The following is a 17,601-nucleotide window of genomic DNA, read 5'->3' on the forward strand; positions in this document are numbered from 1 at the left end:
TCACAGCTGAGCCATTTCTCTAGGCCTGCTGGGTGCACCAGGACAGGTGTGTAGTTAGAGGGTAATTTGTAGGAGTCTTTCTTCCACCACCTGTGGGTGTAGGAATCAAACTCTGGACACCAGAGTTAGTTTTCAATGGTATTCAATGTCTTTGCTTACTGGGCCATCTTGTCAGCCCCTTAAGCAACACTTTTCTTTTGTTTGTTTGTTGGTTTTTTGTTTTTGTTTTTTGTTTTTTTCTAGGTGGGGTTTTTCTGTATAATTGCCCTGGCTGTCCTGGAACTTGCTTTGTAGACCAGGCTGACCTGGAACTCACAAGGACCTGCCTGCTTCTGCCTCCCAAGTGCATCACCATGCCTGGCTAGTAACACATTCTTAAGTTGCCCTGACTACTAAAGCATGTATTTGAGACACTGGTCATCATGATCCATATTTTCTAGTTAGTCTTTTTAGGTTGTAACACTTCCTAACAGTTAGGCTGCACTTGAAAACCCTAGGATTATTCTGAATATTTTTATCAGTGTTAAACAGATATCTATAGCTGTCATCCTTCAGCGAAGAATTTGCTTAACAACATAAAGCCCATCAGAAAGTCACTGGGTAGTTAGTTGTTCTTGTGCTGCATTTGGAGGGAAGAGAGGACTTGGTTCCATTGATTTAGTTTTACTCTTGTGATTAGGAAATTAAAATACTATTAACTTTTTTGGGGGGGGTGTTAAGGGATGTGTAGTGAGGTTTTACTGTGTTGCTTTGCACTCCATGGCTTAAGTGCTCCTATATTCTCACTCTCCTGAGTAGCTGGAACTTACCATCCAGGGCCTCTGGGCCCAACAAATCAAGGGTTTTTGAATGGGATATTTGCTTAAAATCTTATTGTCATTCACTTTTCTTATAAAACGTAACTATTCTTTTTAGAGCAGGATATACTGCATATACTTATGCAAATTTGAAACATTAGACCTTTTCGTCAATCAGGAGAAGAATGCATTTGAGATGTTTAGACAATTTTTTCTGCTATTTTTGTCTTTAGAAAAACTTATTCTGCAGAAACATTATACTCTTTCCATTTTAAATGTTTTGATTATCTTGGCTTAGCTAAATTACTTCCTCAGCATTTTGGGGCAAAATGGAATAGGATAGGATCCCTGGTAGGAATTTGTTCACATTAATATGGCTCATCAGGGACATTAGATTTAATTGGAGACCCTGCAGAACAGTGGCAGGAGGCTGGAAGAGAATGATTTAGCATTAGCAATGGCCCGTCTGGGAGCTGTGCACTAATCAAGGTGCTGGAGTGCGAGTGCTGGGGATGATGGGAACTATGACGATTATGACATGTAAGCATGCCTGTGTGAACTGGACAGGCAATGAGTTAATCAAGACGTGTATTAAATGGCTCCCATGCTGATTCATTATTATCTACCATAGTGCCTGTCATGTTGTGTATTTAAAAAATACAATTATTGCTGAATTCAGTATGTACACGAGCTAAATTCAGCATTCACTCTCTTATTTTCAATAAAATAGCTTCAATTTGCTTTGTCCATATAAAAATAGAGGATTGTGTCAATTGTGTTGGTTCTGTGAATTGCATTTTAAAGTAATGCCCATCCATTTAACATGAGAGTACACCTCTGACTTCATGTTCCTTTAAGAATTTGCTTAGCCCTTTCTTATATTCAACACAAGTATTCTGGCTCATTTCATACTGCATAAATGATTTGGGTTCAAAACTACAATTTATGTGACTTTATTTTTCAAGATGAAAAATAATTCAAGCATTTCAGAAAGAAATTAATATTTAATACATAAAGCTATAGAAGAATCAAAGCATCTTTTTCACCATCAAAATGCTCTAGAATCTGATGGGGAGGGTGGAGCCTCCTTTGTGTGGTAGGTGGTCTCTTTATGCCAGGTAGACCCATTCTGTGCCCAGCATGCTTAGAGCCATCTGCCATGAAACCATCAGTTAGAAAGGGACATATTTTGGGGAAAAGAAGCTAATAAATTGAATTCCTTTAGAAAATAAATTGAAATGCAGCATAAGTCCATAAGCAAACTGTATTTTATCTGTAGACAAATTTATAATGGCACTGTACAGATGAACACACAGTTTTTTAAAAATTGTAAACACTGTCAAATTTAATAAAACTTTGTATCGAACTGTGACCTTTATTTATTAACTTAATTAAAGCAACATTATGGCTAATGCTTGGAGTGTTAACCTGCGGGTGGTTGTTGGTGAAGTCCATTATCTATGCACTTTGTGATAGTGGTCAGCAGCAGCAGAAGTCAAACTTGCAACCAACACCCTCCCTTGGGAGCTGTGAGCTCAGCAGGCTAAATTGTCAAAACCTAGCAAAGCAGCTTAAATGACTGATGGTTTAAACCCCCTGGTGTTAAGGGTAAGCCAGTCATTCCAGTGAAGAGGAACTGTGACTTTATCCAGGAATTGGGCAGAAATTGCATCTGGACAGGAGAAAAGCCATGTATGAATTATTAGATTAATTTATATGTTCATGTAATTGGCCGTTTAGCAGGATGTTCCAACTCCTTTTTTTTTCTTTCTTTTTGTGATGGAAGTTGAACCCAAGGCTTCATATATATCTGCTAAATGCTCTCTCTAAGCTACATGCCCTGTACTCGCCAGAACTTTTAAATAAACAAAATCCCAAAGAGAGACAACATTTTACTCTTTGCTCTTAAGTTTTTAGTATAAAAAAGGACATTGTTATTATTCCTGTTGTTATCTTTCACCTGGATAGTGAAGTTCACCTAATAACCCCAGCCAGGTACAGGCCTCGGTCTTCTCTTAAATGTTGTATACCAACATTTAACAACTTGGCTTTTGCAACAAAAATTCTTTTTCTTTTTTTTTTCCTGGGTGCTATCTGTAAGCCTCAATCGCCCCACTAGAAAATCAATACCAATGTGAAGGGATTGCCACAAAGATTATATGAGGCAGTGTATGCCAACGAGCCAACAAAGTGATTGTGTTTATAGAAGGGCTCAATGTGGTGACAGTGTTAATGAGGGATTGTGTATGGCAGATCCATGATGCCATTCCCTCAGAGAGCTGCTTGGGAGCTGCCTTCTGCTAGCGCCCATGAGACTGAAGGCAAGTAGCACCTCTGTAATTTCAGCTTGTCCTAGCTGACCATGGTTGCTGTTCTGAGTCTGAAATTTCAGTATGTGCTGAACAGAGGAGGCCTATGTGACCAGCTTCCCGCAACTTTTTCTTTTTCATTTTTTCTTTTTTTATTGGCTATTTTCTTTATTTACATTTCAAATGCTATCCCCTTTCCCAGTCCCCCCCCCCCGAAAACCCCCTATCCCATCCTCCCTTCCCCTGCTTCTCTGAGGGTGTTTCGACACCCACCCGCCCACACACCCACACACCCACACACTCCCACTTCCCCGCCCTCCATATCCCTACTCTGGGGCATCTATGGAGCCTTCATAGGACAAAAGACTTCTCCTCCCATTGATGTCTGACAAGGCCATCCTCTGCTACATATGCAGCTGGAGCCATGTATACTCCTTGGTTGATGGCTTAGTCCCTGGGAGCTCTGGGGGGTCTGGGTGGTTGATATTGTTGTTTTTCCTATGGGATTGCGAACCCCTTCAACTCCTTCAGTCCTTTCTCTAACACCTCTATTGGGGACCCCACGTTCAGTCCAATGATTGGCTGCTAACATCTGCCTCTGTATTTGTAAGGCTCTGGCAGGGTCTCTCAGGAGACAGCCATATCAGGCTCCTTTCAACATGCACTTCTTGGCATCCATAATAGTGTCTGGGTTTGGGTTTGTATATGGGATGAATTCCCAGGTGGGACAGTCGCTAGATGGCATTTCCTTCAGTCTCTGCTCTACACTTTGTCTCCATATTTGTTCCTGTGAGTATTTTGTTCTCCTAAGAAGGACCGAAACACCCACACTTTGGTCTTCCTTCTTGAGCTTCATGTGGTCTGTGAATTGTATCTTGGGTGTTTGGAGCTTTTATGCTAATATCCACTTATCAGTGAGTGCAAACCATGTCTATTCTTTTGTGATTGAGTTACTTCACTCAGGATGATATTTTCTAATTCCATCCAATTGCCTAAGAATTTTGCAAATTCATCGTTTTTAATAGCTGAGTAGTACTCCATTGTATAGATGTACCACAATTTCTGTATCCATTCCTCTGTTGAGGGACATCTGGGTTCTTTCCAGCTTCTGGTTATTATAAATAAGGTTGCTATGAACATAGTGGAGCATGTGTCCTTATTACATGTTGGAGCATCTTCTGGGTATATGCCCAGGAGTGGTAGAGCTGGCTCCAATTTTCTGAGGAACCACCAAACTGATTTCCTGAGTGGTTGTACCAACTTGCAGTCCCACCAGCAGTGAAGGAGTGTTCCTCTTTCTCTTGATCCTTGCCAGCATCTGCTGTTACCTGAGTTTTTTATCCTAGCCATTCTGACTGGTGTGAGGTGAAATCTCAGGGTTGTTTTGATTTGCATTTCCCTGATGACTAAGGATGTTGCTCTCAGCCATTCGATATTCCTCAGTTGAAAATTCTTTGTTTAGCTCTGTATCTCAATTTTTTAATAGGACTACTTGATTCTTGGGAGTCTAACTTCTTGAGTTCTTTGTATATATTGGATATTAGCCCTCTATTGGATGTAGGATTGGTAAAGATCTTTTCCCAATCTGTTGGTTGCCATTTTGTCCTATTGGCAGTGTCCTTTGCCTTACAGAAGCTTTGCAATTTTATGAGGTCCCATTTGTCAGTTCTTGATCTTAGAGCATAAGCTATTGGTGTTCTGTTCAGGAAAATTTCCCCTGTACCCATGTGTTCAAGGCTCTTCCTCACTTTCTCCTCTTTAAGTTTCAGTGTATCTGGTTTTATGTGTAGATCCTTGATCCACTTGGACTTGAGCTTTGTACAAGGAGATAAGAATGGGTCGATTTATATTTTTCTACATGCTGACTGCCAGTTGAACCAGCACCATTTGTTAAAAATGCTGTCTTTTTTTCCACTGGATGGTTTTAGCTCCTTTGTCAAATATCAAGGGACCATATGTGTGTGGGTTCATTTCTGGGTCTTCAGTTCTATTCTATTGATCTTCTTGTCTGTCTCTGTACCAATACCATACAGTTATTTATTTATTTATTTATTATTTTTAATTACACTTGCTCTGTAGTACAGGTTGAGGTCAGGGATGCTGACTCCACCAGAAGTTCTTTTATTGTTGAGAATATTTTCGATATCCTGGGTTTTGTTGTTCCAAATGAATTTGCAAATTGCTCTTTCTAACTCTATGAAGAATTGAGTTGGAATTTTGATGGGGATTGCATTGAATCTGTAGATTGCGTTCAGGAAGATGGCCATTTTCACTGTATTTATCCTGCCAATCCGTGCGCATGGGAGATCTTTCCATCTTCTGAGATCTTCGATTTCTTTAAGAGACTTGAAGTTCTTGTTATACAGATCTTTCACTTGTACAGAAATTCTTATTAGCAAAAAATTAAGAAGATCTTGGGAATATTCTCCCATTATTATAAAGGGCAGATTTCTAAAATCACTTTTTACATATCAGAAGTTGGGGTTGGGGCTGCAGCTCAATGGGCAAGTGCTTGCCTGTTGTGAATAACCCACCCCAAGTTTGATCTCTAGCAGTATATACACATAGTGATTTTTTTTTTTCTTTTCGAGACAGGGTTTCTCTGTATAACTCTGGCTGTCCTGGAACTGACTCTGTAGACCAGGCTGGCCTCGAACTCAGAAATCCGCCTGCCTCTGCCTCCCAAGTGCTGAGATTAAAGGCGTGCACCACCACCGCCCGGCCTTACACATAGTGATTTTTGAATGACACTTTCAAAGGAATGAGTGTATTCTGATGTTATTATACCTTGTGATGTGGAAGAAGAACTAATCATGGCCTTATTTTTTTTCTAAGCATGTATTTAAGAAGGACTGGAAGTCCTACTATTGATAAAAGTAATCAAATATTAGAAAACACAGCTTAGCTTGACTCTGATGTTCTAGTGTTTACAAAGTATTATGTGTGTAGCAGTGGCCTGTACCAGCATTATTAGTTATATGCTGTATTGGTTTTCTTTACCATTCCTATGACCAAATTCCTGACTCAAAGCTCCTTCTTCTCTCACAGTTCTGACAGGTGTAGTCAACATAGAGGGGGCAGCATGGCAATGGAGTGGCACCAGATAGGAAGATGAAAAGGGAATGTCAGTTCTTGGATGGCTTCTTCTCTTTTTATTCAGTGCATGGTGTGGTATCACTCACATCTGGTGCATAGCTGCACCCAAAGTTGTGCTTCACTAATGCCTTAGGTATTTATTAATGTGACCAGGGTGACCATCTAAATTCAATTCCTTGTTTATTACTTGTAGTGTATTAGAAATGCACAGAATGGGGAATAGATGTTTAGATGTCAGAAAATCTAGCAATGTCTCTATCATGTTAACATATCAAAGGAAAAGTTTATATGATAATTCATATATATATATATGTGGAAATTATAAAATGTTTTAGTTAAATTCATGAAAAATTAAAGTGTTTGAAAGATTTTGCCAGACTGGTAAAATTAACTTCTTCTGGACTGTTTTATTTGCTGCTGAGTTGCCTGTTGTGTGATCTGGAATTTTGGTCTATGGGCTATGTTTGAGATGAAGGCTTAAAGCGTCTGTACCTTCCATGGAGCCTGTTGTTAGCCAGTGGCCATCTTATCCCAGACTTCTGAGTGACCTGGCCCTTACATTTCGTGTTTCTTGCTTCCCAAGAATCTGCTCACAGTTGGTCAGCAGTGCATGTCCTTGTGTGGTTTTCCACTGTGTGTCATTGTGTGGTTTTCTCATTGCGACTTTTGAAGTGATGATTGTTGTTCATGTTGTCTCAGCTGTTGTCCTGTTTTCTATGGTCGGTCTTCACTGCTGTGTACTTGAAAGAGGAGCTTTGCGGTGTGGACTCTTGTGCAGTCCTCTTTCCTGCTGCATTGCACTGCATTCATACTGCATTGTCATGTCTCTGAAGGCTAGAGAAGAATGTCAATTACATCGTTGTGTTTTTGCTCGATTTTAAAGATCAATTTGTACAGCTATGAATTTGGAAATAAACTTGTAATGTGATCACTTATGAGCTTACTGAGGGCTGATAAGTGTGCCAGTGCCACTGAGCCTGTCTAGATACTGCTTTGCTCCTTTGGACTTCAGATTCCCTCAATCTCCAGTCACCCAGCTGCCTTTCTGCCTGTCTGTGCTGCTTCTATGTGGCCATCATGGTGGCTGCCTGGTTGGAGCAGTAAAGGGAGAAGTAAAATTATCTGAAGATGGTCATGTTGCAGTTGCATCTGATGCTTTCTCTGAGTTGGAGTCTTCTGGAGGATGAGGGGGCAGGTGTTCTCATGTCTGCTAGAGAGCATATGGGTGTTCAAAAAGTAAGAACCTCATGTTTTGGAGGTTGGCGAGATGGCTCAGCAGGTAAGAGCACTGACTGCTCTTCCGAAGGTCTTGAGTTCGGATCCCAGCAACCACATGGTGGCTCACAACCACCCGTAATGAGATCTGACGCCCTCTTCTGGTGCGTCTGGAGACAGCTACAGTGAACTGCAGGGCTGGAGCAAGCGGGCTGGAGCGAGCCGGGCCGGCAGAGGTCCTGAGTCCAATTCCCAGCAGCCACACACATGATGGCTCACAGCCATCTGTACAGCTACAGTGTACTCATACAAATAAAATAAATAAAATACATCTTAAAAACAAACAAACAAACAAACAAAGAACCTCATGTTTCTAGAAAGGAAGTGTTAGGTTTGGGTAAAATTGCTTATAAACAGTATTGTGAAGTGGTTTATTCTGTTGAGATCTGCGGGTTGAGTTGATTCTGGGAGTCAATCATAGAATAATTCTCAGTCTATGCTGTATTCCCCAAATGGATATTAGATATTGAGTAAAGGAGCCTTTATAATTAAATCTAGGCAAGTATCTTTCATGAGCTATTCTAATTAAGTGTTATAGATCCCGAGGCTGTACTGATGTGGCTCAGCTGGAATGTTTTCTGAGTGGTGGGGAGATTTGGTTTCAAAACAGCACAAACCACTTTGTAAGGTTTTGTGTGTAGGTGGTTCCTGACATCTCATAGCTGCCTTAAAATATTTTGATTTTACAGTTCTGCAAAAGTGTCATATCTTTGTAGAGACCCTCATTGAATTTTGGAATGTGGATATTTTCCCAGACTAGCTGTGTGTAGTACAATCTTTTTTTTTTTTTTTTTTTGATGCTGGATAGTAGCAGAAACTGAAGTTCTGATTAGCCCTGAAATCAGGAGGGAAACAGCCATAGTTTACAGAGAATTTAAAGTAGGATGCTCTGTAGGTTAGGTTGCTGGGGTTTGGCTTGGGAATGCTCCTCAGATGACATGCTGAGAAGGGCTTAGTCCCCTGGCCTGCAACCTGTCCTTAAGGGGATTTATGACCCCTAGCCCCTTCTTTTCTTTGCTCCTTTCTGAACTGGCCAGGAGGGAACAGTAACTTTCACATATACTCTCCCAGTTTGCACCCACACAGGCCTATTGATCATAGATTGTGCCTCCCAAACAGTGAGCCTCAGTCAACCTTTCCTCTTAGAAGTAGGTTCATCTCAGGTAATGGAAAGCTGACAGGTAGAATTAGCATATTTCCTTTTCTGTTTCTGTTTTTGAGACATGGTTGCATTTATCTCAGATTGGCCTTGAAATCACTATGTGGCACAGGAGGACCTTAAACTTCAGATCCTCCTGCCTGCCTCTACCTTTCAAGTGAGATTATAGGCATATACCACTATGCAGTTTATGCAGTGCTGGGGATCTAACACATGGTTTTGTGTAGGCCCTCTATAAACTGAGCTACATCTTTAGTCCTTTAAATGTGGATGTGTGTGCCATAGTATGGATGGAGGTCAGGAGACAGCTTTGGGGTGTCAGTTCTCTCTGTCCATCTTGTGGATCCTGTGGATTGAATATGCTTTTACATACTGAACTATTTCACTGGCTCTTTAATACACTTTCAGCTAGTGGTATTTACAGTGGGTTTACTAGTATGTAACCCATTATAAATAGAAGATTATTTATAGTTTTTCCTCTTAATAAGTTGTATTTTCACATACTAAAATAATATATTAAATAATTTGTTTTTTGAGAATTTCATATTGCTATATTTTCATTAAGTGTGAAAAATGTGGCTTATGATTAAGGGTCCCTCTTCCTTTTTTTGTGTGTATACATCAGGGCAAGATTCTTATTTGGTGTGTAATTTTCATAACATTAAATATCTTCCTATGAGAATGTACCATTTGAAGTGCTCTTTTAAGACTATCTGGTCCTTTTGGTGAATGTCATAGAAACAACACAAAGGGGATTGATTGTAGATTTTATTTATTTATTATTTATTTATTTATTATTTACTTACTTAATTTATTTGAAACATAAATATGTAGCTCTGGCTAGCCTGGAACTCACTCTGTAGACTAGGCTGGCCTTGAGTTGATGGAAATCTGCCTTCCTCTGCCTCCTGAGTGTTACATTCTGGCAAAGAATCTGACTAAATTCCGTTCATATCCTGAAAATTTGAGCTGAATTCAGAAGTATGAGTGAGTTCATTAAAAAGTAATAAACTTCCAGATGTGGTGCCATACACCTTTAATCCCAGCACTCAGGGGAGAGAGGCAGGTGAACCTTTGGAGGCCATCCTGTTCTACAAAGTGAGTTCCAGGGCTGTTACACAGAGAAGCCCTGACTTGAAACACACACATACACACACACACACACACACACACACACACACACACACACACACACACGAACTAAGGGGCAGAAAGATGGCTCATGATTAAGAGTATTTGTTACACTTTCAAGAAGATGTGGGTTTAGTTCCCAAAACCCACGTGGCTCTCACAGCAATCCTTCACTCATATTTCAGGATGTCTGGCTCTGAGTGCACCAAGCACACTGGTAGTGCCAGATACCAGCTAAGTCTTTAGGAAAATCATATTGACCTAAGTTGTTTGTCAGGGAAGATGGGGTGGTTAGTGGTCCACACTGTGCTAGGCAGCTCACCAACACTGTGACATAATATCTGAGTTGAATCCCCAGGACCACAAAATGCCAGGCGCTGAGACACAGAACTGCAATCCCAGAACTCAGAAGGGCCAGGAGTATCAAAAATTCAAGGTCATTTTACCAGCATTATGGGTTTGAGTCCAGCCTGGGATACATGAGACTTTGTCTCAGAAATGGAGCAACAAACAAACAAAAAAACCCCACTAATATAAAAAATTTTAAATTGAAGATGTATTTTCTCCATTAAATTGAAATTAAAGTGCTCAATTGTATTTGCTGTGGAGATGTTTCTCATAATAGAACGTAAGTTGACATAAGCTCTAGGTTATTTAGTTTGGAGTATTCATGTATTCAGGCATTTTCTTACAGAAGCACATGTATGTGCACAAAATATTATATTCATATTCAGGGAGGCTTCTGTAGCTTTATTGTTACCTGCAAATTAGGAACCAGGTTCAATAGCTGTTCTTAGTTCATTATTTACAGTTTTCTCACAAGTTTCCCTAAGTTAACAAAAGAAAACAAATCCAAACCGCTCCCCAGTCTGCACTGTGCTTCTTCCAGCATTTGCATCCAGTCACCAATCTCCACCATAACCCTTTGTTCCTTGTCCATCCCTGTGACTTCTTTTCTGTGTCTCAGAATTCTTTTCATTGTCCCCTGTGTCCCCAGCTCCACACACATGCCTTTTGCTAAGGCTTTGCTTGGGAACTTAGTGTCTGCTGCTCTTCCTCTTTTCCCTGATGTCTACAAAGAACTTGTAGTATTACACCTCTAGTCTTGTGTGTGTGTGTATGTTTGTGTGTGTGTGTATGTGTGTATTTGTGTATCCTAGAGCAACAGCAATGCAGCCCTACATTCCAGTAAGACCACTTTAAAAAACTAAAGCACAATAGTAAACAACCCAATGTAGAATCCTGACTGATCCATATCACTTATCTTTTGTGACTTAAAAAAAACAGCATGTAGAAAATGGGCCAGGGGACTGGGAGATGGCTCAGTGGTTACAAGCTGATTGTTCTTCCAGAAGATGAGGTTTGATTCCCAGTACCCACATGGTGGCCCTCAACCATCTGTAATTCCAGTTCCAGAGGATCTGACTCCCTCTTCTGGTCTCCGTGGACTCTGAATGCATATAGTTTACAAATGTACATGCAAGCAAAACATTCCATATACATAAAAAAGTGGGCCAGAAGTTTTGCAGCTCTTCTGTTCTTATTATTTTTAAGATTGAGATTTACACTTTGAAAAGTAACAAAGTCCTTAACTCTATCATTCAAAATAATCCTGAACTAAATAGTCACTTTAATAAAATGTAACCAAAGCAAGTGTAGAGATCAAATTGTCTCTTTAGAAACAGGAGTTTATCTGAGTGCTTGAAAGTAACTCTTTTTAATGCTTCAAAGTAACATTGTGTGGTTGATTTTCCTGTCTTCACCTTTCCAGTTCTTAGTAACTTTCACATTAGTGACATTTGAGTTAGATTTGGTGGATCCTGATGTCTGGTTGGGATTGGGTGAGCCTTGCTGATTCAGGCAAGAATTTTCTCTAGTCTCCATTTTGTCAACCTGTTGGTGTTGTGGGGAGTATTTTGCCTTGAAGGTTATCACATGGAACACACATGTATTTCTGTCTATTCTGTTGGAGTCAGATCCTACGGAGAAGTATGCTTTGGAGTACTATGGACAAGAATTATCTTCATGTTTCAGATAGTACTAATTTAGAAGGTGTTGAAAACTTCCATTCAAACCATTGTACTTTATGCTGAATATGCTACATGGCCCAGTACATTTATTTTTAAACACTAAGGTACGGTTTTCTTGATAAACATAGAAGGTAAACTGAATATTTTTGACATATCTCAGGAATCTCATTCGTTGATATAGATTTTTTTTATTAATCCAAAAAGTTTCAAATTTTTTTCTTTTTTTTTCTTAAAATTAACTTACTTAAAATTTGTTTTTTAAGATGCTGAAATTTTTGAAACATAAAAACTTTGGTAAGCAAAGTCTCTTCAGGATTGTGTAGGTGCTTCTACAAAGTTAAAAAATGTAATTAAAGCAAAGAAAGCACCTCACATACTGTGTACAACAATAACAACAACATTCACCTGGCAGCTCAAATGGAGTTTCAAAAGCTTTTTTGGAACTGGGAAATTCACTATGTAGATCATGTTGCCCTCAAGCTTGCAGAGATCTGCCTTTCTCTGACTCTTAAGTGTTGTGATTAAAGGCATGTGCTGTCATGCCTGGTCCAGTTTCAGAAGTTTTAAAAACTAGCCTTTCCACTTCACTTTGTTACTGTCTCTGTGGTAAATGAAGTGAAGGGGATTCTAGATGGTCCCTACCCCAGCCCCAAGGGATTTTGCCCATCAATTCTGACCCTAAGCTAGACTGTAAGTTTGTGGAGATATATATATAACCCATCCCTCTGTGGTGAAATTTATTTCTGAGAAAGAGAAATAACTCTTTTTAGAAAGTATGTGTGTAGCTCTTTTCTGTCAAGTCCATTGCAGCTTTGACCTTCTTGGGACATATAAGGTATTGGAGTATTTATTAGAGCAGTGTGGGTCATCAGTGACAACATGTTAGACTCTGAGCTTGTCCTTGGCATGTTTACATTAGGTTTGTGAAAATGTAGGAAAGCAGGTCTGCTGTGGTAGCTAAAGAAGAGCAGAAAGTTAAGTTATATATGCAGCATCATGGAAGCTTGAAGACAAGACTGGAGTCTGGAGTCCCAGTGCCGTCAGAGTCTTCCTTTCCCCTTTTCTATATGTGTTCATTGTAGAGATTTTGGGCATATGTGTATCTTTTAATTTTTTTTCCCACCATACACGTGCACTTGCCAGATCCATTGGCTAAGAAGGTGACCTTTGAGTGTAGCTAGACTTTGTTATCCAAGACAACGATTTATTGTTGTGGCTGTAAGTAAAACAGTTTTATCATTTAATAATACAAGTTATTAAATAAACTCCTATCCTGAATATTTTAGCGTGTAGCATTGTTAGGAGATTTTAAAAAGAATTTAAGGTATAGTCTTTCTCTTGTATGTCATTAGGATTTGTGGAGGAAATACGCATGTCACAATAACATAGATGGTAAAACGTTAAAGTGAAATTCTTAGGTGGAATGTGATTCATTGCCAACACTTGTGAGAGTTCATATTAAAGGAGAGTCATCCAAAAGTGAAGTACCCAGGAAAAATTCAGCACATCATGAGAGAAATACATTATATAAAGTAAGTGTGCATTTAACTTTCACAGCTGTGCTTACCTGGAGCATGCATTCTTTCAAAAGGATCATTAGGTTTTCAAGTTTTTCAAAACCCACAGCTTTAATTACAACAACAAAGTTGGTAATAGCAGATTCTGAGATGTCTGAGAGAAACAGAAAAACATGGAGCTGGGAATAAGCCAGGCAAAGCTAAGCAAAGGGAGAGAGCCTGCTTGGAAAGATGGAATGTTTAAAAGCCTGTAAGCAAGGCTTGGAATTTGCTCCATTAAAAGAGTGTAAGTATTTGAGTATCTTGTATTAAAATGTTGATCTGTAACTTCCTTTAGTAGGTTATTGTTTACCTTTTAATATGCAATGACTTTATTACTTAATTGGAGAATTTTCATTGAATTAATAAAAGTAAATCAGATTTTTTTTCTAAAAGGCTACTTTGTTAATCTTCAGATCTTATTTCAAAAAGTGGTTTTAAAAAATTAGTTCAAAACTGAAGGTTATAACTTAGAAGCACTGAAATGTTTTCTATTATAGATTTTCTCTCTCAGTGGAAAAGTGGATCATAAATCTTCAGGTGTATGTTTATACCCAGTTTTACATATCTGCCTTTCAAAATAATTAATATGACTGTGAGTTTCTTAAGCTATAAAACCATTAGGAGATACCAGTTCAAAAGCCCACTGTGACGATTTTAGAAAGGATAGATTCCTTTTGAAATTAAACAGTTTATTCTTTTCACTATTGAATGACTACCTAGCCTCCTTTTATGCAAAAACACATAGAGTAAAACACTGTTGAGTCAGTTGTCTTAAAAATAGACAGCACATGCCTGACTTTGATGAATTTAAATAGACTGAGCACTTACTGCACACATCTTCTCCCCTTTTTTCAAAGATGAAGTGTAAAATGGACAAGGCTCTAATGTGAGAGTATTTAAGTGTTTCTCAGAATTTTCTGGTTCATGTGTTATGATATTGAACTCTTTAGTCCTGGGCTTTAATTTGAGCCTGGTGCTGACCTGATGCTGTGCAGGGACTCGTTGCATCTATCCATTCAGTCCCTCTAATTATCCCCACTTCCTGTGGAGCTTGCTCAGAAGTGGGCATGAATGTGCCTGTTATTAAAATATTGGGCCAGTCTGGTTCCATGTAGTGAGGTACTTTTTGGTATCATATTTATGCATGGATGAACTGGAGCAGGGATACAGGTGTGTTGTAGAAATTGGTTAGGCATGCGTAATAAATGAAGTCATGGGTGATGCCGACGCTGAACCTTTTTGGTGCATTGTTGCTTTTAGTGATTATTTGAAGAGAAATTTGATTCTATGGGTAACTGTGAAACAATGAAATTTGCAGTTCTGCATCTGCTGATGAGTGACTGTAATTCTTTTTGTAGAGCATTTGTTAATACAGGGATTTTTCTCTTTAGGTTCATGTGAAAATGGCGGATGAGGCTGTCTGTGTTGGCCCAGCTCCCACCAGTAAAAGCTACCTCAACATGGATGCCATCATGGAGGCCATTAAGAAAACCAGGGCCCAAGCTGTGAGTCTGAATGAACCTATCTACTGCAGCTGTTTCATATGCAGTGAGCAGAAAGCTAGAGTTTGTATTAGAAAAAAATAAGGAAGAATGATTGAAAACGCTGTTGCAGTTAGTTTGTGTCACATGAGTTAAATGTGGTCGGATTCGCTACTGGAAATCAAAGGCTTTGCAGCATCTGGCAGTGTTGGTGGCTGATGCTGCAGGTGGCTGCTGGGTTCAGCTCTCACACCAGGGAGCAGCTTCAGTTCAGTTCCACATTTGCCAGGAAGAAAGAAATCCCAATTAGTTTTGAGTATTAACCCTTTCAGTGTAATAAGGGCATTAAAACAAAAAACAAAGCCCCGAAACTTCTGTATTATAAGCAGGTTCTGAAAAGACTTAAAATTCCAATTTAGTCATTTAAGATTGTACACACTCAGTTTCATTACTAGAAATAAAATATCTATTTGCTAATTATCTCAGTTTGTTGTTAGTATCAACAAAATGCTAATAACTTAGATTGATAAATCCTTTCTCCACCCCTAATTTTGGTTGGATGGTGTCAAACCCAAGGAAAAAAAGTAATTTTTGCTTGTTGCTTTTAATCAGACAACTAACTTTCCACTTGATGTTAAAGACAGTGCTATCTGGCACTAGCCAGAGATGCCTTACTACTCTGCTCATTTCTTTAGAAAGAAGTATTTAAATAAAACCCATATTCTATGATTCCACATATGTATTTTTATAGCATATTAGCACTTAACAGAAGGAAAACTTGTATTGTTTTAATACTCAACTGTCAGAAGTCTCCAGTGGAATTTTTTATTTGGATGAAATGGTGGAGTGCATTTTTTCTTATTGTTCAGTGGTTAAATTATTCTGTCCCATGTCCATGACACTCAGTTTGGGTTTAAACATCGGATTTGTAGTTGTTTCAGGTTCCAACTCTGGCTCCTTCAGGAGCCTACCTCTCCTTTTAGAAGAAGTATTTTGCCTTAGATTGCTCCAACACTGACTGATGTTGGCATGGCTTATGGTTGGCTGTGTGGTAGAGTGAAAAATGACTTGCTTAGGACACAGGTTAGACTGTACACTGTGGTTTATGGGGAAGATAGCACAGACTAAGTGTGGCTAGCCAAATGTAGAGTGAGGAGAGAAAGGATAGTTACCAGAAGGAAAAAAAAATAGATGGTACAAAGTACAATTTAAACCAAATGTCCATTTGAGTCCAGTTTGACAGGTGCTGGGGAGCTTTTGAACACCCTTTGTTATTGGGATTTAGAACTTGAGCTTTATTTGTTTGTTTATCTATTTATTTGGGCATGGTCTCTCTACCTAGCCCTGGTTGGTCTGGAAATCGCTATGTAGACCAGGCTGGCCTCAAACTCACAGCAATCTGCTCGGGGGCTGTTTGACAAGTGCTAGGGTTAAAGGCATGCACCACCACACCCTGACAGTGCTGCTTGAGAGCAACTGCTCCTGAGGTTTTCATCTGTTTTGCCAAAGGTTTATAGATCAAAGCTCTTTGACCCAGTAGTCCTTTATATTCTTTATATTTATTGAGTAGCCTCAGGAAAAGTCAGGTGAGTTTCTGTTGATAGAGTAGAGAAATACTCTATCACAAGTATCTATCACATAGATGCCACTGTGGCCTGCTGACAGAACAAAGAGGGAATCTGATTCTCTACTCAGAAAAGCGAAGTGAGCTAGTCAGTGAGAAATCACTTTCAACTTAAGCAGTGGATACCTTGTGGCTTAGACAGACTTACAATGTAACAAGGAATCTTTTATTTTCATTCCAAAGGTACACCCAGGTTATGGATTCCTGTCAGAAAACAAAGAGTTTGCAAAGCGTTTGGTAAGTCTTAACAAACCAGATATGTTTGCGTTATTCCAGAAAGCAGCATCCAGACATGAATAGTTCATGTTAGATTCCTCAATTATAGAATTCTAATTGATTTACTGACTTTTTGATGATTGTTAAAAGTGGATGTTTTTATTCTGTAGTCCATGTCTTAATGAGTAATTATCAGAATGGAGAGGAATTAAAGGTGCCATTATGATCCATTTGTTACATTATTTGATCTGGCTTTAAATTCTAAATGTGGGGCTGGAGAGAAGGCTTGGTGGTTAACAGCATGCACTGCTATTGCAGAAGACCCAAATATGGTAACTAGAAGCATTCCAGCTCTACAGACATGACTCCCACTTCTGGCTTCTGTGGGCATTTGCACTCATGTGCACAAACTCCATACAGACGCACAAGCATACAAGTAATTAAAAAATAAAAATAAATATTTATGTAAATAGGCTAGGTTGTTTGTTGACTTGCTACAGTTGTTTACTTTTATAGGAAATGAGGCCAGAAGTAAGATTTACTTTTTTCCCATTTTTATTCCAAACGGTGACACGATCAGATCCTATTGGTTTTATTTTGGGAAAAGCACTTTTAAATGGTCTAAGTGTTGTCCTCATGGCATCCTAGTTAGGCAGATTAATCTATATTTGTATCAAGCTAATTATATGTAATTATTTTTATATCTCATTATATATTTATATGTACTATATATAGAAATAATATATATAATTATATATAAATAAAATTTTTAGATATAATTATGCTCAAGATGACACTGAAGCCTAAGTTATTAGCAACTGAAATATGATTTTGATTGTTAGAACTTTTGTGGTTATTGGATCAATTATGACAGTTATTCAATTTTCTTCCCTCCCTCCCTCCCTCCCTCCCTCCCTCCCTCCC

General features: G+C 39.0%; 1 protein-coding gene across 1 annotated transcript in view; it reads left to right on the forward strand.

The window, feature by feature from the left end:
- The window catches only part of Pcca (propionyl-CoA carboxylase subunit alpha), a 343,795-nt gene that overhangs the window by 37,482 nt on the left and 288,712 nt on the right, over window positions 1-17,601 (forward strand). The window contains exons 5-6 of the mRNA XM_031361748.1: window positions 14,748-14,861; window positions 16,645-16,698. Coding sequence (XP_031217608.1) covers window positions 14,748-14,861; window positions 16,645-16,698 — 168 coding nt within the window. The remainder of the gene's footprint in view (window positions 1-14,747; window positions 14,862-16,644; window positions 16,699-17,601) is intronic.

This window comes from Mastomys coucha, unplaced genomic scaffold, assembly GCF_008632895.1.
Source record: "Mastomys coucha isolate ucsf_1 unplaced genomic scaffold, UCSF_Mcou_1 pScaffold9, whole genome shotgun sequence".
Classification (NCBI taxonomy): domain Eukaryota; kingdom Metazoa; phylum Chordata; class Mammalia; order Rodentia; family Muridae; genus Mastomys; species Mastomys coucha.